General features: G+C 45.5%; 1 protein-coding gene across 1 annotated transcript; it reads left to right on the top strand.

The window, feature by feature from the left end:
• Positions 1-1,647: 1,647 nt before the first annotated feature.
• LOC134602860 (tubulin alpha-3 chain) lies at positions 1,648-9,754 on the top strand. The gene is made up of 4 exons (XM_063448294.1): positions 1,648-1,703; positions 6,681-6,903; positions 8,019-8,167; positions 8,745-9,754. The coding sequence occupies exons 1-4, from the start codon at positions 1,701-1,703 to the stop codon at positions 9,720-9,722; spliced, it is 1,353 nt and encodes a 450-aa protein (XP_063304364.1). The 5' UTR covers positions 1,648-1,700; the 3' UTR covers positions 9,723-9,754.
• Positions 9,755-23,974: the final 14,220 nt, after the last annotated feature.

Below are 23,974 nucleotides of genomic sequence, written 5' to 3'. Positions count from 1 at the left end.
CTATGGGACCACCAGGAATGCTGCTCCACTGGACTACCAGAAAAAGTAAGCAGGAGGGGGAGGAAATGCACACGCACAAAATTCAGCCACCACACACAGAGACAGTCTTCCCAATACAGCTCTGACCCTCCTCGACACACAGCACTCAGCTACTACACACACTCTCACACACACAGTACTTAGTCAACACACACCACTGCTAGAGAGCTGGCACCCTGCCTAGACCCATGGGGACAACCATAATCTAGCTCTGATGCAAACTGATCTGCACAGTGAATCCTTCTATATACTGAGTGTGCAGAGCATTGTGTGTGCCAACCATTATATAGAGGGATTTACTGTGCAGAGCATTGTGTGTGTGTGCCATCCACTATATAGAGGGACTCACTGTGCAGAGCATTGTGTGTGCCATCCATTATATACAGGGACTCACTGTGCAGAGCATTGTGTGTGCCATCCACTATATAGAGGGATTCACTGTGCAGAGCATTGTGTGTGCCATCCACTATATAGAGGCATTCACTGTGCACAGCATTGTGTGTGCCATCCACTATATAGAGGGACTCACTGTGAAGAGCATTGTGTGTGCCATCCACTATATAGAGGGATTCACTGTGCAGAGCATTGTGTGTGCCATCCACTATATAAAGGTATTCACTGTGCACAGCATTGTGTGTGGCACTTAGTATACATTGCATGTAATGTGCATTCTTGCTGCGCATTTCCTAGGATATCATCAGAGAAGCTGTAAGACTTTACACAATTTCTAAGGATAGGACACTGGTTGGCTGGTTTAGTTACCCCTGGCATGGGATTGAAAAGGGCAAGCAATGAAAAGCAGGTAAATATAAAAATACAACCAAAACAAACATATTTACTTGTTTTACTGCAAGCAGAATGGATCAACTGTATATTTCAATGAGACAGTTGTCTCAAAGTGTGATGAATGTCCATTTAAAGGACCACTATAGTCACCCAGACCACTTCAGCTCAATGAAGTGGTCTGGGTGCCAGGTCCCCCAGGTTTTAACCCTGCAGCTGTAAACATAGCAATTTCAGAGAAACATTGCAGGGTTAATCCAGCCTCTAGCGGCTGTCTTCCTGGCAGCCGCTAGAGGTGCTTCCCCGACGCTCAATGTGACAATTGCATAGAGCACGCAGAACGTCCATAGGAAAGCATTAAAAAACTGTTTTCCTATGGCCATTTTTAATGCGCGCGCGCTCTGGCCGCGCATGCATCTTCGGCTTCACTCGCTAGCCGAAGGGGGAGGAGAGGTCACCAGCGCCGAGGGAGCCCGGCGCTGGATAAAGGTAAGTGGCTGAAGGGGTTTTAACCCCTTCAGCCTAGCGGGAAGGGGGCCCTAAGTCTCGGGGGGACCTAAGGATTATATAGTGTCAGGAAAACATATTTGTTTTTCTGACACTATAGTGGTCCTTCAAATGTAGTAGCTACCCTAATTGTGAAAGAGGAAACATGGCTGAAGAAATATATTGCAACAATCTCAAATTGTGTATTTATGCTGCAACAGCAGTTGTGCAGTGAAAGGGTTAAGCCTTGTTCTCCCAGAGTTAATTTACTTTTCAGGTGGGTGTATTTCACCTGGCCTATAAAGCATGTGATGAGAGGAGTATCTCAATATGACATCAGTTTTAGCTTTAGTGTTGTTTGGATAGACTTTTGTTGAGATTTCGTTGCAGTCATGGTAAGATATTTGTAAGAGTGGTTTGCATTACTGCTGACTATTTTGTGATGATGAAAGTATTTTTATACATATTTAAAGTGGGAGTGTAACATAATTATCTAACTCTTATAGCAAGCTAGATATGTTTGATGTCTCTTATATATATATATATATATATATATATATATATATATATATATATATATATATATATATATATATATATATATATATATATATATATATATATAATTTTAAGTAATGTGAAATGGGAGGCCTGGCAGTGCGCACTAGGGATCAACTCTTTCCCCTGATTGCTATCCTGCAGAGTCTTCTAATCTAAAAGCAATTTGAGGTGTCTTGGGATGCCTGTTGGCAGAACGTGGTGGAAGGGATTTGTACCTTACATCTCAACTTCCTCCATGCTTGGTGTGACTTAAATGAACATTTTAACCCCTTAAGGACCAAACTTCTGGATTAAAAGGGAATCATGACATGTCATGTGTCCTTAAGGGGTTAAAGAGTCAGTAATACATATTTATATTCCTGACCCTATAGTGTTTAAAAATGCTACTTAGGGTGCTGATTTCACCCCTCTCTTTCTCCCCTTAAGTAGGGTAAAAACTCACCTTTTTATTCCAGCGCTGAACAGGTTTGGCGTTGCTGGCCTTGCCCCTTCTCAGTTTAACTCTCAGCCAATCCAATGCTTTCCCATAGGAAAGTACTGAGCGGCTAATGCTCATGCATGGCAACATGTCACGGGGCACTAATCAACATCTCCTGATTCAATGCATTTCTATGTGAAAAGTTCAGTGCCTCAATGCAAAGCATAGTGACACTGAACGTCAGTGCTGCACAACCCAGGAAGCAACTTATCTGAGTGCCACTGGAGGTGTCACTAGGAAGTAATGTAACCACTGCCTTTACTCTGAAAAGATGGTGTTTACATGAGTGCCTGTATTAAACTGTAGTTCTGGTCAGTAGTGTCCATTTCATAAAATACTTAATAGAAGACTGCCGTGACTATTGTTGGTCAGACTATGTTGAGGGATTTGCAAGTGGCTGTGGGTTGAGATGACACTGGTGTCAATGGAATAATGGCACAATTTGACCTCCTAAACCATTTTAGCTTGCTTGCTCTCTACCCCTCCCATTTTGCAAAGTGCAAATTTCAATAGAAATTGGCATTTCTCAATTAACCTCCTTAAGACTCCCCCTTTGCGCTTATTCAACAAGTCCTGTGACTTCCTGGTTTTGTTGCCTCAGTGGAGCTAACCTTAACAAGCTACAATTACTTATAGCACCTGCTTACCTCATTGAGCTGCATTTGGAAGTTTGTTATAAGACAATCACAGAAAGTTTGGGCTGGGTTAAGAGAGGGCCTGCAAGGACTGCAGCTTTTCACAAGCCGTTTTAGACATGCTTCCAAATAGTAAATGCATACATATTGTAATTGGGTGGGGGATGTATCAAGTCAACAGTGGGTTGTGGTGTGCTGATGGAGGTTTTTTGTTTGTTCTCCAGTGGAGTTTCCCCTTAAAGGGATGCTATAGTTAGAGACCAGTGGTGTATGTTGGGTCTCTGCTCCCTAGGCATGACTTAACTCTGGCACCCCGTAATTTAAACTTGCCACACATCTTACTGTTAAAGACTCACAATTACTGACACACATACACGCTCACTCACACACAGACTCACTGACAGGCAGCCACACACAAATCCGGTTCCTAGACCGCACTCACTCATGTAATTAAGTGTTTTATTATAGAAGTCTTCTTGGCGATCTAGCACTGTGGATAAGAAGTTCCTGGCTCTAATGTCTTCAAACCAGTTCCATTCTGAAGCACCAGTTCCCCTTTGTAGATTTAAGAGTCCACCATGTTTAGCTGGACACATGTCTCTCTGCATAGTAGAGTAAGAAATCATATAATCCAGGAGGGAAATGAGTCAACCAAAGAACTAGGGATCTCTTCTGTGATTAATGCATCAATTTCCATCCGGTATGACACAAATTCCACATATTTTGCACTTTCTCCCCATTAACATAAAAACATTATTTGCGTTCAACCATGGTGGTTGAGACCGCAAACTTCTTGCCATTTGACCATGAAGATGTCCACATCAGTAGGACCTCTCTATTGCATATGTTGCAACATTAGTACGCACACAATGTTTGCAAACTCATCTCTGCCATAGGACATAGTTATGCTGTGTGTGTATATAGTGATGCAAAATTATGCTGTTCAAAATAATGAACCAAACAGCCACATGAATACACATTTTCACCCCCCTCTAACACTTTTTTTTTTTTTGTAATTGAAATCCACCCAGGCTCTCTAGCTTTTGGGAGAGCTTGGTTCACTTTTTTTTATAAAGCTGGGCAGGTGTGCTGCGGGTGGCGAGGAGCGCTGATTTGTGAACTTTCAATGCTTAGCTCCTGGCATCACTGTGGCATGACGAGAGCTGAGCAGAGAACTCACAAATTCGTGCTAACTAGTTGCCGGCCACCAGGCTAACAAGACACTTGCCTGGGCAATTGGGGGTGTTTTTTTGCTGTTGAAGTGCTTGATGCGCATTACCTCAGTCTGCGTAACATTGTCTTATACCATCATAGAGGAGACCAATTGGCTTGGGGTCATTGGACATAACACCAATGGGCACAAGGACACTATAGCATTGAAAATACAGGTCTGTACAGATCTCTGTAAGCAGTCCATGCTGTTTAGGTCCTACAGAAGGGTATTGCAGGAAGATGTCTACTATGACAGCAGCTTGTATCTAGTCGAGGGAGTGCTGCCCACAAGTAGAATGTAGGTGGGAGCTCTGTGGAAGGGGTCTGCCGTCTACCAGTAATGACTACAAAATTAAAGTCAACAGGGTCAAGGAAAAAATATTTGAGAACAAGATACATTTCGGCTGTGAGGCCTCTGGCTATTTTTGAGCAGCCTGCATCTGTCAAATGTGGTGGTTGAAGAGGTAATATCATTCACACATATGAGTTTCATGTGCTATAAAGAACACTTGTTTTTGCTTGCCTGTTGGAATAAAAATTACCAGCCCTACCATGTTAAATGCTTTCTGTTGCATCCCTATCTTTCTGAAAATCATGACTCATGAAAATAAGATGGCTGAAATGTGATGCGAACTCTGTATGGAAAAACGGTTGTGTTCCCCCATAGTTAAAGGACCACTAAAATGGCCTAAACTAATTCATCTAAATGATGTACTTTGCTAACCCTGCAATGTAAAATATTCCAGTTTTGTAGAACATTGTAAGACCGCCACTAGGTGTGCTTAACCCTGCACTGCAGACAGCCACTAGAGGTGCTTCCTGAGCAAGTAGGTGACCAAATCCTGTTCCTAGGAAAGCATTGAATTAAAAGCTATCCTATGAGTAGCATTTGACTGGATGTATGCAGCACCTGCCCCGCACACACGTCAGGTCACCAATGCTCCTCTTTTGGGAGCGTGGCTGCAACACATCCTTTACAACATTGTAAGAGGCAGTGCAGGAGTCTCTGGACTGTAAAGTAGATGTAATTTGAACCTCTTGTTTTACTTATTTGTATTGCACATGGCATAGGACAAACGGTTTTGGCCCCTCCCTAACTATGGCTATTTTAACCCAAAACTTCCAATTCACTCTCTGACTGCCGTGTGAATGTTGTGCATGGATTTTTAGCTTAAACTTGCACCTTGTTTCTTTAAGACTTGTAGGTGTCTTTTTATGCTGACACCCTTATGTATATCTTAAATGTACAGCATACTCTAGAGATCTTAACCCCCTGTAATTTAAACTTTCAGCAATTTTGAAGGTTTGTTTTATTAAACAAATCATAAAGATGTCCTTTGGGGATTCTATAAATATCTTAAGAGTCCAAAATTTTTATAACGTACCTCTCAGTAATTCTAGGTATAATAAATATTCCCTTAAATGGCTTCAGTTATATCTAGCTGAATTTGTTTAATGGTCAGTGTTTTATTTATTTTTTAAAACCTAAGCCTTTCTTCACCTATGAAGGTCTAACAATTCATACAGTTTTCCAACTGAATTTATGGATAACTATCTGCCTATTTGTCATAAATCTGCCATAAGAATTTGGTGATCTGATTGACCCCCTATTTCCTCAGTCCCTCACAAAATAAAGCACCCAGTAGTCTATGTAAACATTGCAGCTCTAAGTCTGCCCTCAGTAGCTGTCTACCAGACTGCCACTGGGGGCGCTTCCAGAATCGAAACCAACCTTTGGTCTCTTATCTGATGCTGGATGTCCTGTATCAGATTTTCCCATAGAAAAGCATTGAATAATGCTTTCCTTTTGGGGGGGGAAGGGGGGGGGGGGGGGGGTTTAATGTGCATGTGGCCCGTGCCCTGCATATGCATTAAGTCTCCCATGCTGTCAAGGGAGGAGTGTGGATGGAGCCTGACCCAGCGCTGAGGCTTTGAATTCAGGTAAGTGACAGGGTTTTAACCCCTTCAAACACACAGGAGGGTGGGCGCAAGGGGATCGGGCACCTTTTAAATTACGAGTGTCCCTAGCGTCTCCAAAATTTTTTTTTTAAATAGTTGGACTTTTCATCCAACTTGAGGTAAATGCTCACAGGTCTTGCTAGAATCTCTAAATGCATAGTCTTCTCAACTACATGTGGCTTACTAAAGAACACATGGTACCATAACCACTAAACACTGCTGTAGAGGTTATGGTGTCAGGAGAAACTCTGCAGTAAGACTATCTTAGAACAGGTTCTACAAGCTGGGCTTGGCTAGTTGGCTGGCTAAGGGCATCTGCTGAGACTACAGAAGCTTCTAGAGTAAAAGGTGGTTGTGTGCTCCCAGAAAACATCACCAATGATGGCTGTTTAACTACTTTCTGTGGGAGTGTCAGGAAACACTGGCATAACACTACAGAAAGCTGTTGGTTTTAAATGGCACTGGCGCAATGATGGCAGCGTAAAAATAAATCCTTTCTTGAACTCTTATCTTTCACTGTATTTCAGAGAGAATGTATATCTGTCCACGTTGGCCAAGCCGGAGTCCAAATGGGAAATGCCTGCTGGGAGCTGTACTGCTTGGAACACAGACTTCAGCCTGATGGCATCCTTTCGACTGAAATGGCTGAGTCATTGGTGGATTCATCCTTTGGCACTTTCTTCAGTGAGACTGGGTCAGGGAAACATGTGCCTAGAGCTGTGCTTATTGACTTGGAAGAAACAGTAATAGGTAATGTACTGTTATAAGGGAACTACATTGGCTGATATCAAGCTTGGTTAGGGGAGACTCTAGAAGAGCCTTCACCTGGCAGAGGTGAAGTCAAAGGGCCTCTGCAGCAACACCAGGGAATATGCAGCCCCCTCCTTGGATGCTGGCTAGAAATGCAGGGAGGAAAATTAAATTAACAAAATTGATAAAAAGAGAAACCTGCTCCCTTCTCTGCCCATATCCTATCCAGCAACCATGCATCTTACACATGTACACAAACACTGCTTCCATCACACAAAGCATCACTTGGACATAAATGCACTGCATCTACTAGATACACACTTGCTCCTTCAGTCATACACTTTATCCCATATACAAACTATCCCTATGCACTACATTTCATAAGCACACACCACGTACACGCCACTCTCTTTGAGAACTCATGCCCTGTAGGTGCACTCATGGGTGTGCCTTGTGGGCGGACCCCAGGATTGCCCGGGCCTTGAGCTGTGAGGGAGCCCAACATTTCTGATGGCAGCTCTGCCTAATGGGGGGGAGAGGGGGGGGAAATGGAGAGACTGCAGGGACACTCTATGCACCAGCACAACTACATTAACCTTTAAATAAAATTGTGAAGAAAACGTTAAGAGGAAATGGTCCCATTTCTCAAAGTTACACAATGCAGGGGATGGATGGGTAACAGTGATGGGCTAAATCATCTGAAAGCAGTCAGACTATCAAATACTGAAAGTGTAGAATACTCTTAAATCACATACTAGACTGAAAATGTATTAACTGAAATTAGTCTAGATTTACCTGTTAGAAATCAGAGGGTTTATATAGTGCATGAATACACTTTGTATGTTATTATAAAATGTATAACCTTTTTATACAACAATATGTAAATTGACCAGCACTCAATCTATTGACTTGGACACTTGGCGTTTACACTACCAATGTGTTAGAGAATATTTACGAATTCTGCATTTAGTTTAGGCAATCCCTGGGCTTTAAAGGCTTTATTTACCCTAAACTTGGGGGCAGGGGGCAGTGTTTTTAAACTTTTTGGCTTCTCAACTGGTTGGTTGCTTTAGCTAAAAGCCAACATTATTTTTTTTTTTTTTTTTTTTCCACAGATGAGATTCGGACAGGAACATATCGATCGCTGTTTCATCCTGAACAACTAATTACAGGGAAGGAAGATGCAGCAAACAACTATGCTCGTGGTCATTACACAATTGGCAAAGAATTAATAGATTCAGTTCTTGACCGGATTCGAAAAATGGCAAGTAACATGGTTTACAATCTCTGCCCTAGAATCAGTGTAGTTAATATTAGAAAATATACCAATGGTGCAGAAGGGGTTAATAACCCACCCACTTCCCGTCGACCGCCTGCAGGGGAGACCTTATGCACGGCAATTGCTGCGCTTGCATTAGGGTTTCCCCATAGGAAAGCATTCTTCAATGCTTTCCTATGGGGATTCCGGTCACTCTGGAAGTACTCCTGTATAGCGTGAGTACGTCAGCGTTATTTAGGCAACTAGAAGTATCTCTAGTGGCTGTCTGGTAGACGGCCACTAGAGAAGTTAACCCAAGCAGGTAATTGCAGTCTACAAAAACTGCAATAATTACATGTTAAGGGTGATGGGAGTTTGCATCCAGCTCACTTCAATGAGCTAGTGGTCTAGGTGCCTAGTGTCCTTTTAACTTGTGTGTATCAGACAACATACCATGTGGGTTATTTCCTATGTTCTATGCTGTGAAGTAGGGTGGGCCATGTGATGTAGTTGGTCATCCACACCTCTGACATAAACTTGAATACTATCCACATGTGGTTAAAATAAACCTTTGTCTTCACAGGCTGACCAATGTAGTGGTCTTCAAGGATTCTTGGTCTTCCACAGTTTTGGAGGTGGTACAGGTTCAGGATTCACATCACTGCTGATGGAGCGTCTTTCTGTTGACTATGGCAAGAAGTCCAAACTTGAGTTCTCGGTCTATCCTGCGCCAAGGATTTCCACTGCTGTGGTTGAACCTTATAATTCCATCCTTACAACACACACAACTCTAGAACATTCAGACTGTGCATTTATGGTGGATAATGAGGCAATCTATGACATCTGCAATCGGAACTTGGACATTGAGCGTCCTTCTTATACCAATCTGAACAGACTAATTGCACAAATAGTTTCTTCAATTACAGCCTCACTAAGGTTTGATGGTGCACTGAATGTGGATCTAACAGAGTTCCAAACCAACCTGGTGCCATATCCTAGAATCCATTTCCCATTAGTTACTTATTCACCCATTATATCGGCAGAGAAGGCTTACCATGAACAGCTGTCTGTTCCAGAAATCACCAATGCATGCTTTGAATATTCAAATCAGATGGTGAAATGTGATCCTCGACGTGGTAAATACATGGCTTGCTGCCTTCTATACAGAGGTGATGTGGTGCCAAAAGATGTTAATGCAGCAATAGCTGCAATTAAAACCAGGAGGAGCATCCAGTTTGTAGATTGGTGTCCTACTGGGTTTAAAGTGGGAATAAACTACCAGCCCCCAACTGTGGTTCCAGGGGGAGACTTGGCTAAAGTTCAGCGTGCAGTATGTATGCTGAGTAACACAACTGCCATTGCAGAGGCCTGGGCCAGGTTAGATAATAAGTTTGACCTCATGTATTCAAAGAGGGCCTTTGTACATTGGTATGTTGGAGAGGGAATGGAGGAAGGAGAGTTCTCTGAGGCAAGAGAAGATATGGCTGCATTAGAAAAGGATTATGAAGAGGTGGGAACAGAATCTGTTGAAGCTGGAGATGAAGAGGAGGAGGAATATTAAAATGCTACCCTTGTGAACGTTGTGTGCAATATGTAATCTACTTCTGGCTCTCTACATGTCATATTCTATTGAAGTCAGAACTTTCATTGAATCCATAAATGTGTTTTCTTAAACTGCATTCATGCTCTTTTCAGATCAATAAAAAACATGAACATTTAGAGGTTTCCATATGTGCATCTGCAGTCTTCTATTTTATTTATTTTTTTTTCTTGTGAATCAGATTTCTCTAAGTCAACAACCTATTCTATATTTAATAGGGGAGTCCAGAAGAATTCAGGCTTAAACTTTAAAAAAAAAAGAGAGAATCTGAATCTGATCAGACTAGATGTGCCCTCCTGGAAGATAATAATTTTCTAATCATGTTCATGGATGAGTCTGTTCCTGCTAATAAACAGGTTCACAAATTGTGGTTTTTACTGACACTGTAGATATCTGGATAGTGATATCCTCTACAAATAAGGGTATAAATACTTATGCCACCAAATCTAAAGTAGATGGTGAATATCTGGTAGAACAGAACTATACACCTTTTACTTAATGAACAAATTAACTTTGTGGTCCACAATACAAGTCTGCCATCACTGACTCTTCCCAGTAACCAAGGATTAAAGTTTGTTTTTTGTATTTCACATGTAGCCCAACTATGAGATGGGAATAATACCCATTCTAAATCTGTTAATGTATACTCAGTACACGTTCTATTGAAAGACTGCTTCTGTTAGTCTCATGTCTTGCCTTTTTGACACTGAGTTTGCATGTCAAGAAATCCCTTACCTGCTCCAACAAACAGGCAATGGATATCTGGTTTAGCAAGATGCCAGTAGAACTTGGGTCGCTAAATGGTCTGACTATTTAGAGGGTACATGGGAAGTAATGCAGATTGAGAGCAGCATTTCTAAGATCAGAGTTAAATCTTCACAAAATTGATTTAATTAAGGTACACTTGGCACCATATCAGCTCAAATGCTGTAGTTATGGTGCTCTGCATGGTGTCTGTATTACCATGGTTTTGGGACAAAGGAAGTGTCTTGGAAAATACTGGTTACCCAGTACATTGTTAAAGGGACACTAGGCACCCAGACCTCTTCATATCATTGAAGTGGTCTGAGTGTCCCTGTCCCTTAGTAGTGTAATGTAAAACATTGCAATAAAAAACTTTTTTTTATATTGCAGTACTAGGTCTCATGGGCACACCCTAATCTATGGTGTTTTGTGGGTCTGTCCCAGTTCCTGGACACATTAATTCCATGATAATGTAAGGTCCTGGAATGAGCTGGGCCCCATATTGGTGAAGGTGGTGCCTGCTGGCTTCCCCCACTATGCCAGCGCCGCGGGCCCTTATTTGGTGGAGATGTGTGAGCAGCAACTTTTTTTTTTCTTTCTTCCTTACGCTCTTTGCCGGCGGCTGCATGGGAGGAAGGAGAGGAGCGACCAGGTAAGTAAATAGAATGAGGGAGGGGGTGGAATCTTTATCATGGAGTCATTAGTACTATTAGTGATTCCATGATACAGATTTCACCCCGTTTCTCGTAGTGGGGGATGGACATGAGTTTAACGACCAGACAGCCACTAGAGACTTTCTGTTTCAGTTGGACTCTGTGAAATAACTCTGGACATCCTCCCTCTGCATGAAGACAACCAGCATCAGAACACCATAGGAACGCATTAATGCAATGCTTTCCTATGAGGAAGGCCTTACACGTGCACACTATTTGCCGCACATGTGCATTAGGTCCCCTTATCTGTTGTCGGAGAAAGCACCAAGGGACATCCGGGGCTTAATATAGGCCAATTAGGCAGCCGCCTAGGGTGCTGCTTAAAGGACCACTCTAGTGCCAGGAAAACGTACTCGTTTTCCTGTCACTAGAGTGCCCTGAGGGTGCCCCCACCCTCAGGGACCCCCTCCCGCCCGGCTCTGGAAAGGGGAAAGTGTTTAAAACTTACCTTTTTCCAGCGGTGGGCGGGGAGCTCTCCTCCTCCGATCCTCCTCTTCTCCTCCCTGTCGGCTGAATGCGCACGCGCGGCAAGAGCTGCGCGCGCATTCAGCCGGTCACATAGGAAAGCATTCATAATGCTTTCCTATGGACGCTTGCGTGCTCTCACTGTGATTTTCACAGTGAGAATCACGCTAGCGGCTGTCAATGAGACAGTCACTAGAGGAAATAGGGGAAGGCTTAACCCATTCACAAACATAGCAGTTTCTCTGAAACTGCTATGTTTATGAAAAAATGCGTTAACCCTAGAAGGACCTGGCACCCAGACCACTTCATTAAGCTGAAGTGGTCTGGGTGCCTAGAGTGGTCCTTTAAAGAGGGGGGGGGGGGGTGCCGGCAGAAGCTTTACTGCTCTTACTAGTTTATATGACCCTTTATGTTGGAGAAGGTATGCTAATCATGTTATCGGGTGCTATGGATCATTGGCTGCTGACTAGCGCCGGGTATAACACATCATGCCCATCAGAGATATTTTAAGTACTTTCTTATTTGATATTGGTTCTTTATACCATTTATTCAGCATGATTTTGTGTTTTTTATACTAATAAGTTTAAACTCTTACATTTATTTGGGCTGTCGGTTCCTGCATATAGGAGTGTAGTCCTTAACTACACATAGTGCTGTGACAGAGCCGAACGGAGTGGCTCTATGTTTGTGAGTATATATCAATTTGAATGTGCATATTATTGGTGATCTGCAATATTGCACCATATATACATTCTATTTAAGTTCTGGAAGACAAGACACAAGACTGCATAACCTAAAGAAAGGGAAGGTCTCCTCTACGGGCCTACTAGCGTTTATCCCTGAGCTTTGGTGTTAAGCTCAGGAGAATGTGAGTGTATTGATTATTAGCCATATAAGACTATATAAGTATATACGTTATCACACTATTAGAGGTTTTTAATTATAGGTGCATTCTGGAATACATATCCTTTGTGGAATTGTTACCAATACGAATATCCTCGGGTTTGGCTCTTAAATAACACCATATATGTATGTAGCGCTACACTTTTATTTTTTGTTGGGTTGTATGTGAGTTGGTGTAAATAAGAAAGATTACATCTAGGTGTTACAGCGGCTGTTTTTGAAATAGCTCCATATTGGATTGGATTGTTTTGTTATTGTAGCGCCAGTATATATTTTCTATTCCATGAAAAGCAAAGCCATTTATGCAATAAAGGTAAGTGGGTCAATGGGACATCACAATGTGTTTCAAAGAACTTGTGTATGTCAGTCTGCTTGGATTAGTGTGTCTGAGTCACTGTATGTGTCTGCATTTGTCAGTGTGTGTGTAAGTCTGCATTCGTCAGTGTTTGCGTGCGTGCGTCAGTCTGCATGGGTCAGTGTATGTGCCTGCATGAGTCAGTGCAACTTCATGTGTCAGTCTACATTCATCAGTGTGTGTGTGTATTTGCATCAGTCTGCATTAGTCATAGTGTGTGTGCATCGGTATGTGTCTGTCTGCATGAGTGGGTGAAGCATATGAGGCATCAAAAATTTTTTGGCCGAGGGCAGCAAAAGTCCTTGCACGGGCTCTGGGGACATCATAGTGAGACTGTGATCTCTTAATGTGTTTAAACTAAATGTACCCAGACTGCTGCATCTTAATGGAGTGTTTTGGGTGCAGTGCCACTATTTTAGCGGTGCATTCTGAAACACTGCCATATAGTAGATATGGTCTAGAATTGGCATAGTTAAACACACCTTTAGTGGCTCTCTCTTTGATAACTGGTAGAAGAGCTTTGCCACTCAGAGTGACATTTGAAATCAATTGCTGTTCATAGCATGCCTGCATGACAAGCATTTGATAGAGTGGCACATATGTATTTCTCATCCCCCGTGCTTCTCTAATCACTCACGACAAAGCAAATATAAAACACTTCAGAATAGTTATCTTCCTTGCGCATCTGCAAAACTATCATTACATACGCTTGTTCCAATTAGAATACCCACAATTTAAAAAAAATGTCCAGTGTTCTAGCTTAAAACATAGATTTTGCAAATCTTACAAAGAATGAAAAAAATAAAGTGGTCTTGGAGCAGTGCTGTGCAATTTTAGCATTGCTGTTTAGAAAATACAGCCAGGGCCCATGCTACCATAAGGTGGCACAGACAGCTAAGGTGCTCTGACCCGAGTGGTGCAAATATGTCCGGGTGACCGGCGGGAGCACAGATGACTCCTCTCTCACCGGTCACTCTTTGTAGACATGCCCAAGTTACCAATTTATCTGCCAGTTGCATTCTGGTGCTGGCTATATGACTGGGGGAAAAAAGTGTGCAACCATGATGGGGTGGTTCCAGCAATGGAAGCATTCAGCCATGGCCAATTTCTTTATGTGCTGAAGTCTCCTGGGATATATTACATTATTGGGAGGGGCTGGGGATGACCCAGCTGTCATGGTCAATATTGGTACCAATGACAAAGTCAGAGGAAAATGGAAGGTCCTAGTCAGGGCCGGCCTTAGGCCTTCAAGCGCCCCCTTTCCCCCCGCTTCATCCATGTGTATAGGGGATTTATTAAATGAAAATGTAAAAATTAACAAATATTTATCCCCTCTTCCCTGTCATTACCTTGCATTTAGGGGGGAATGCTGATCTCTGGTGATCCAGTTTGCTGGGAATCTGGTTGGTGCCTTCACTGGTATCAGCAACTGTCTCATGAGCTCAGGCACTTACAGTATCAGAGCTTTTATGTGGTAATTCGCGGCAACGTTCTGATTGGCGGAACTCGGAAGACAGCTACATTTATCATGTGTGTGTGTCAGATGTGATTGTGTGATGTGTTGGCTGTGTGCCATATTTGTAATGGGTGTATTGACCGTGTCTGATTTTTGTGCACTATAGCAGTAGATAGGGGGAGCAGGGGCGCTATAGCGGTATATGGGGGGAGCAATGCACTATAGCAGTAGATGAGAGGAGCAGTGGCAGTGGTAATATAGGGGGAGATTGGGCACTATAGGAATAGATGAGGAGCATGGGCACTATAGGGGTAGATGGAGGGAGTAGGTACACTATAGGGGTAGATGGGGAGAGCAGGGGCACTATAGGGGTAGATGGGGAGCAGGGGCTCTATAGGGATAGATGGGGAACAGGGGTACTATATGGGGAGCAGGGGCATTATAGCGATAGATGGGGAACAGGAGTACTATAGGGGGAGCAGGGGCACTATAAGGGTAGAGGGGGCACTATAGGGATAGATGGGGAACAGGGGTACTATAGGGGGAGCAGGGGCACTATAGGGATATATGGGGAACAGGGGTACTATAAGGGGAGCAGGGACACTATAGGGGTAGAGGGGGCACTATAGGGATAGATGGGGAACAGGAGTACTATAGGGGGAGCAGGGGCCCTATAAAGGTAGAGGGGGGCACTATAGGGATAGATGGGTAACATTGGTACTATAGGGGGAGCAGGGGCACTATAGGGGTAGAGGGGCACTATAGGGATAGATGGGGAGCAGGGGCACTATAGGGGCAGAGGGGGTACTATAGGGATAGATGGGGAACAGGAGTACTATAGGGGGAGCAGGGGCACTATAGGGGCAGAGGGGGGCACTACAGGGATAGATGGGGAACAGGGGTACTATAAGTGGAGCATATGGGGGGAGCGGGTGCACTGGGGTAGATGGGGGAGCAATACACTATAGCAGTAGATGAGGGGAGCAGTGGCAGTGGTAATATAGGGGGAGATTGGACACTATAGGAATAGATGAGGAGCATGGGCACTATAGGGGTAGATGGAGGGAGTAGGTACACTATAGGGGTAGATGGGGAGAGCAGGGGCACTATAGGGATAGATGGGGAACAGGGGTACTATATGGGGAGCAGGGGCATTATAGGGATAGATGGGGAACAGGAGTACTATAGGGGGAGCAGGGGCACTATAAGGGTAGAGGGGGCACTATAGGGGGAGCAGGGGCACTATAGGGATATATGGGGAACAGGGGTACTATAAGGGGGTACTATAAGGGGAGCAGGGACACTATAGGGGTAGAGGGGGCACTATAGGGATAGATGGGGAACAGGAGTACTATAGGGGGAGCAGGGGCACTATAAGGGTAGAGGGGGGCACTATAGGGATAGATGGGTAACATTGGTACTATAGGGGGAGCAGGGGCACTATAGGGGTAGAGGGGCACTATAGGGATAGATGGGGAGCAGGGGCACTATAGGGGCAGAGGGGGTACTATAGGGATAGATGGGGAACAGGAGTACTATAGGGGGAGCAGGGGCACTATAGGGGTAGAGGGGGCACTTTAGGGATAGATAGGGAACATGGTTAATATAGGGGTAGAGGAGGCACTATAGGGGTAGAGGGAGGCACTATAGGGATAGATAGGGAACAGGGGTACCATAGGGGGAGCAGGGGCACTATAGGGGTAGAGTGGGTCACTATAGAGGTAGAGGGGGGCACTATAGGGATAGATGGTGAACAGGGGTACTATAGGGGTAGAGGGGGCACTATAGGGGTAGAGGGGGCACTATAGGGATAGATGGGGAACAGGGGTACTATAGGGGCAGAGGGGGTACTATAGGGATAGATGGGGAACAGGAGTACTATAGGGGGAGCAGGGGCACTATAGGGGCAGAGGGGGCACTACAGGGATAGATGGGGAACAGGGGTACTATAAGTGGAGCAGGGGCACTATAGGGGTAGAGTGGGTCACTATAGAGGTAGAGGGGGGCACTATAGGGATAGATGGTGAACAGGGGTACTATAGGGGTAGAGGGGGCACTATAGGGGTAGAGGGGGCACTATAGGGATAGATGGGGAACAGGGGTACTATAGGGGTAGAGGGGGGCACTATAGGGATAGATGGGGAACAGGGGCACTATAGGGGTAGAGGGGGGCACTTTAGGGATAGATGGGGAACAGGGGTACTATAGGGGGAGCAGGGGCACTATAGGGGTAGAGGGGGCGCTTTAGGGATAGATAGGGAACATGGTTAATATAGGGGTAGAGGAGGCACTATAGGGGTAGAGGGAGGCACTATAGGGATAGATAGGGAACAGGGGTACCATAGGGGGAGCAGGGGCACTATGGTCTCAGTTACCAGGCAGCAGATTTGGGCCTCGGTTAGCTCCGCCCCCACCGGTCGTTTGGCTCTGCCATCGTCCGCCGCTTGGCTCCGCCTCCTACAGTCTCTCTCTCTCTCACTCTCTGCTAAGCCCTGGTAGAGGATAGGGAGGACAGGGAGTGTGCGAGCTGTGTCGGCCACATGGCGCCCCCTGCTGCCATGGCGCCCTGTGCGGCCGCACAGCTTGCACACCCCTAAGGCCGGCCCTGGTCCTAGTGAATCAGTTCAGGGAACAAGGAAGAAAGCTAAAGAAAAGGACCTCCAAGGTAACATTTTCAGAAATATTACCTGTGCCACGCCCTACAGCAGAAAGGCAGCGGGAGATTAGATCAGAGGTCAATATGTGGCTGAAGCCTTGGTGCAGGAAAGAGGGTTTGGGGTTTTTAGAGCACTGGGCCGATTTTGCGCTTGGGTACAACCTGTAAAGCCGTGATGGATTGCACCTAAATGGAAGAGGGTCTGCTGTGCTGGGGGATAGGATGGCTAGAAGGTTGGAGGAGATTTTGGGTGGTTCCATGCATCAATCATCTCCATGAAGATCGATAAGCCGCCCGTGTACCCGGAGCACCAGGCGTTATCGAGGAGCAGGAGAGTTGTTTGCGGAACGTCTGGGATAACCCAGGGTCCCCTGAAAGGAACCACACTACCAGGGGCAACTGGTGCTGCAACACCAGCCCGTGCGAGTTCCCATCCGGATCCAGAAGGAGGTCCTGGAAGACCGGTATCAATCGAGGGTAGTCTATCGACAACTCTATCAAGCGGAGGAACCACGGTCGGGATCTCCATAGGGGGGTGACTAGTGCCAGACAGCAGTCGTGACGGACCAATTTCGAGATCGTGCGCACGATCATGTTGAATGGGGAAAAGGCATACAGGTGACCCTGCGGCCAGTCCTGGAGGAAAGCATCCGTCGCCACCGCTGCTGGGTCTGGTTTCCAACTGTAGAACTTCGGCAGTTGGGTGTTCAGTCGGGATGCGAACAGATCCATCTTGAATCTCCCCCATAGCATGTCCAGGCTTAGGAACACCGAGGCGTGCAAATGCCAATCCCCAGAGTCTCTTAAGTGTCTGGAATTCCAATCCGCTCCCGAATTGTCCAGACCTGGGATGTGTTCCGCCGTCACCGAGACGTTGTTGTAGAGGCAGAACTGCCAGAAATCCCTCGCCAGAATCGCCAACATCCTGGATTTGGTTCCTCCTAGGGGATTTATGTAGCGGACAGCCGAAACGTTGTCCATCTTGAGAAGAACGCAGCAATTCGCCCGTCCTGGGGTAAGGCTGCGGATCGCGAAGGCCCCTGCCAGGAGTTCCAAGCAGTTGATGTGTAACGACTTCTCCATGTCGGACCATCTGCCACCTGTGGAAACGTCGCCACAACGAGCACCCCAGCCGTGTAAGCTGGCATCGGACTCTATCACCAAGTCCGGGATGGAACCGAAAATGTCTCTCTCGTTCCATGCCTCCATGTGTGCCAACCACCACACCAACTCGTCTCTGGACTCCGCGTCCAAGTGTATCCGAGATTCGTTTGAGTGAGTCGATCGAAGGTGTGACCCCTTGAGTCGCTGGAGGGCTCGGTAATGTAGCGGGCCCGGGAAGATCGCCTGAATAGAGGCCGCCAGAAGACCAATGATTCGCGCCAATTGTCTGATGGACAAGTCCGAAACACGAAGAGCCCGCCGAATTTCCTTCTGGATGGCTTTTACCTTGGATCTCGGTAGGAATAGGAACTGTTGGACGGAATCCACCCTGAAGCCCAGAAACTCTATTGACTGGGCAGAGGTCAGGACCGACTTGTCCCAGTTGTTCAGAAAACCCAATTTGTGAAAAAGGCTGATCGTCCATTCCAGATGTAACAGGAGATCCTCTTTCGATTGGGACAAAATCAAAATGTCGTCCAGGTAAATAATTAGGCGAACCCCCCGAGTTTGGAGGAACGCCACCACAGGCTTCATGAGCTTGGTGAAGCACCAAGGCGCCGAGGAGAGTCCGAATGGAAGGCAGGTGAAGTGCCAACGCTGCCCGTGCCATGTGAAATGCAGGTAGTCCCGGTATTCCGACGCGATGGGGACAGTGAAGTAAGCGTCCTTTAGATCTAGTTTGGCCAACCAGTCTGACTGACGCAGAAGGTTTCTGAGGCAGTGTATGCCCTCCATCTGGAAGTGTTGGTAAAGGAGAAACGCGCTGAGAGGGCGGAGATTTATCACGGGGCGGACCCCGCCCCCTTTCTTTGGCACCAGGAACAAATTGCTCGTAAAGCCTCGGGCGCCGAACGGCAACTCCTCTATTGCGCCCTTGGACAACATTTCCACGACTTCCGTGGAAATCATCTCGTCTTGGTCTGGCGGGAGAGACAGTTCTCTGGGGGTATAAAACTGGACAGGCATGGAAACGAACTCCAGACGATATCCCCTTACACATTGCAGTACCCAAGCATCTGAGATGATATCTGCCCACCCTTGGTAAAACAAGGCCAACCTCCCCGCTACCTGTACATGAACGAGAGGGGAAGAAAGGGTACTCACCGTACGGACGTCTGCTGGGAGCGGCACCGCGGGGGTATCTGGAGCCCCAAGCCCGTCCCCTGGCTGGAAAGAAGGGAGGGGTTCTCGGGTCCTGAAATCCCCGGGAGGGAAAAAAGGAACCTCTGGTTGCACGGAATGCGCCTCGGAAACCACGGCCGGGCGGACGGTTTCTGTTACGCCCGGCCCCTCCGAAAACCTTGGGCGCGAACACGCGTTTCATGTTCGCCTGCGCCTTATCAATTGCCGTAAAGGTCTTGACATACGAGCCCATGCCAGGAGGTGCCGAATAGCAAGCCCTCATCGGTCGGATCAGGTTCTGCCACAGTCATAGCGGCCAGTTTAGGGTCGATCTTTAGGAGGATCGCTTTACGCCTCTCTGTAGACATAGCCGTATTGGCGTTCCCCAGCAAACAGCCCGTTGGACCCAACCAATGGCCACGTCCACATCCAAAACTGAGTCCCCAGTTCTGGCAGCATCGAGAAGCTCGTAAAGCTTCGATAGGGGCCCCAGAGTATCCAGGATCTTGTCCTGGCATCCCTTCAGGAAATGATCAAGACCCTTCTTGGGCTTCCAGCCCGACTATTTAGGAACTGGGGGTCAATGTCCGGGGTCCTACAAGCAGCGCCCGGGAGGGAAGGTCGTGGGCATTCGGCGCGCAGTTTATTGCGGCCCTCTTCAGAAAGGGGCGTGCGAATGCGCTTAGCCATATATTGGGCAATATGATCTGGAGGGACCCATTCAGCGGACCGGGGGTGACGTAGGTCGTCCAGGTCAAACAGGGGGTTACCCTGTGGGTCAAGGAGCGTTTTGTCATCCCCAGAGGGGCCTAATACTTGACCCTGGGCCTTGGCAGAGGACCCCGAGGGGATCACGCCCGTAAGGGGCAAATCCTCGCCAGATTCACCCTCGTCAAAGGAGTCGTACTCCATTAAGTCAGATTCGTCCTCCACACTCCGGTTGGTATCCGACCCATCATCAAGGGCTCTAGCCCGTTTCCACAATCTAGCCTTTTTAGCCCGGCCAGGGGCTCTTTTGCGCGTGGGGTGCGCGCTATCTGTGACCGCCTCCAGCGTGTCAGTCCTGGCAGGTAGCACCTGCATCGAGGAGTGGGAGCCGACATGTCTAGACTTGGCCCTTGCCTTATGGGCTCCAGGCACAGTCTGTGCAGGGGAAGGGGATCCCACACCCAGGGGGGTAGGAGTGGCCAGAGCAGTCAAAACCATAGAATGCAGGGACTGTGAAAATGATGAAGAAACAGCCCCCATGGCTGAGGCAATAGCCTTCTGTATGGAAGAAGCCATAGTGGCCTCCAGCAGGGCCTGAAACTCTTGAGAGGCCATTGCACCCTCAGCATTATCTATGTGAAAGTCCGCAGAGGGACCTGCAGGGCCATCCTCCCTATCCTGCATATTGGGCAATAACAGTGAGGGTAATGAAAAATAACTGAAAACAGAGCACTAAGAGAACAGGGTTGATTAACCCACAGAATAACAGTGAGAGTACAAAAAAGGATAAGACCGTTAGTGTTCCCAGGGGACCCAGAGAGGCAACGAGATGACCGACCGCACGGCAGTACAGGGAGCAGAGCGAGGTCTGTCCAAAATGGCCGCCGCACGTGAGGAAAGTGCTCGCGGCCGGGTCCCTGGCGGGGGAAGGGGCGCGTGCACCCTACCCGCGCGGGTAGCCCGCGAGCGGGGTGAGAAGAGCACTCAGCCGCGTCCGTGGAAGAAGAAACGGCCGCGGCAGAGAGGTAGCGCCGGGTCCCGTGCGGAGCACGAGAGAGCAGGGGAGGGCAGGGAAAGAACCTCCCGGTCGGGGAGAAAAACCCCCCCAGGGGTCCCTGAGGCAACACTAACGGTAGGGAAAATAAACAGAAGAACTGCACAATAATGCACTCAAGTACAATATAAAATTAAGTACATACAAATAAAATGCAAACAGAAAATAGAACCAAGAGCTAAGAGTAAAACACTTATCTGTCTGAGGAAGCAGCAAAGAAAGAGGAGGATTGTGGGAGACACAGGACTTATATAGTTACTCCCTCTGTTATATGATTGGTTGCCTGTTGTGCCTATACAGTTTTTTCTTTTCATTTTGATAATATTTATATTCCTCTATCTTTGCTGTTGAGGAAATAAAGAAAGAGTTATGCATAATAGGAGCCTCCGTGTCTTTAATAAAATTATCTCAGGCAAAGGGGATTTTGGGAAGAAAAGTCCTGTAATTGTGATATGCTAGGGGCAATGTATAAAAGCCATATGTGGAAGGAATAAAAACGGTTGTACTCCCAGAACTGTGTGTTGCTGGGGAGGAGGTGGAATATCTACTTGGTATTTTCTTGCTCCTGATTTTACTCTTGGGTGATCCAACGGAGAGGAAGTCCCTGCTAGGATTAGGGCCCTGCTACATAGACACTGAAGGGCAGACACTCACAGACATGCAATGCACACAAACAGGTATACTGTTTTTTTTTAATTATGTACCAATACAGTTATTGACAAATCTAGTTGTCACCATCAGCCTTGGCTAGATGCAATCCCCAAAAGGCAATTCCTATGCCTTCGCAGAAACTGCTCCCTAATGACAGACTTTGAAGACCAATCCAATACTCTTAAAGAAAAATTTGTCAACAAAAAATACCCTCTAGAAAATCTTAATAAGACTTTAGAAATAATAAAACAGAAAACTAGAAAGGACTTTTAACCCCTTAAGGACCGGCCTGTTTTTGCGATGTTGTACGTTAAGGACCAGTGTTTGTGTTTAGCTGTAATTTTCCTCTCTCTCATTTACGGTTCCCATACAAGTTATATATTGTTTTTTTAAAAAAAAATGAAAAATATGGGAAAAATTGAAAAAAAAAACCATGGGTTGGCAGGCAGGTCCCCCAAATTGCAATCATTAAAATTACTTAATTAGGTAAAAATATTACATAAATACGCACGTAGAATTTTTATATATATACATATTTATATATTTGACGTCTACGTGTATATTTAGGAAATTATTTATGTAATTATGTATATGGACATATGTATATTTCGTATTATTTTTATTTATTTATTTATTTATACATAGATATATACTTGAAAAGAGAGGAGAAGGAAAAGGGGAAAAGGGTCTGTTCCTAATATTGAATTTAACAAACAATTAAAAGTCCTTTATTGGTAAATAATGGGACATCAAAAAGAGCTATCCCAGCGATGACTAACTGACAATGAAACAGAGTCAGTAATAGCAGTCAAAACCGAGGATACACAAAGTCAAAACACAGAATAAGTGAAGAAAAGATAGTATACTGATAATAATAATTATACAAACATATAAGACAATGTTTGACCGGGTAGGTTGGGCATCGCCATAGCGATGTGCCAAAAAATCGTAATTAACAGGAGTGAACGCATCAGTAATACTCCAAGGAGGCTTGTCAAAAGTAGTCAAATAGGCAGTATGATATACTGAGATAATGAAACTAGGGTGTGTAGGTGTGGAGGTAATGCCATTGACAATGTACACACAAAGGTAAACGGAACAAGGTGTTCCTCTAAGCAAAAAATCTTAGTCTCTAACTGTACGGTGATGTGCCCTAGTCTACTTCCCTAACGGGATACTGCTGATGAAAATCATAACATATGCAGTATACTATGATGCAATGCAATGCCAGATATTAAAAAGGAGGATCTCATGTAGAGTAGCTGAACGCCCAAGTAAACCGGGATGTTTCCCAGATATGATACAGAGTAGCTTGAACACTCAAAAAGGTGCCCAAGTCTGTAGTTAGATACTGAGGTATCAATTTATAACGATAAACATGTCGTGCATCAGCTGCCTAAAGAGATCCTAGTAGACAAAGTCAAGTATACTGTGTATATGAACGAAAAGTAGGAAAGATGCCTTCAAGGGCATCTAGTACAGGAAAGGTAGATAGGAATAGACTTCAAGACAAGTCCTGCTAGTAGAGAAAGAATGATAATGAACCAACCCAGTGATGAGTTGATTATACTATTGAAACCCTGATCGGTATACAAGTTTCGTCAAATGTGCCCCTGACGGCAAGCCGCCGTCAAAATCCCAGGACTGACTAAATACACTGATCGTAGTGTATATTCGTCGGCATGTTAACCATAGTGAAGGGACTGGTGAGGCAAATATAAAATGCTATCAATTGCCTTAGTCAATAATACGAGATAGTGCTGCCTAAGGCGGCTGGCTGCCGTCTCAAGTTTTAGAGTAAAACTTTTGTTTAACGTTAACCCCTAGTTAGCCTAACTCCAAAAATCCCCAAAAACTTCCACCCACCCCAGCTAGCTAAATATATAATTCTAAAATATTTAAATTAATTAATAAAATAAATCTAACCCCTGAGGGTTAAAAAAAAAAAAGAATTAACCCTCAGTGGTTAAAATATAAAATCAGATGACAGTAAAATGTAATCCCTGCCAATTGATCACTGTAGTCAGTGATCAATTGGCAGGGAAGGGGTTATTTTTTTTTATTAAAATCGGTAAAGGGGGGTGGGATTTTAAATAAACTTTATTTATTTTTTTACACAGGGGGCAGGATCAGCACTGTTCTGGTTCCCTGCACTTCACACAGAACCAGGAAGTGCAGGGAGGCAGAAGGTGAGTATACTAAGCACATGCTGTCAGAGCGGG

This window comes from Pelobates fuscus, chromosome 3 (genome assembly GCF_036172605.1).
Source record: "Pelobates fuscus isolate aPelFus1 chromosome 3, aPelFus1.pri, whole genome shotgun sequence".
Lineage (NCBI taxonomy): Eukaryota > Metazoa > Chordata > Amphibia > Anura > Pelobatidae > Pelobates > Pelobates fuscus.
This window is presented reverse-complemented; position numbering and strand designations above follow the sequence as displayed.

Bases quoted from the DNA above. Each gene is read 5' to 3' on its own strand.
- LOC134602860 (XM_063448294.1), top strand. The intron at 6,904-8,018 runs GTAATGTACTGT...TTTTTTCCACAG, and splicing joins CTTGGAAGAAACAGTAATAG to ATGAGATTCGGACAGGAACA. The intron at 8,168-8,744 runs GCAAGTAACATG...TTGTCTTCACAG, and splicing joins TTGACCGGATTCGAAAAATG to GCTGACCAATGTAGTGGTCT.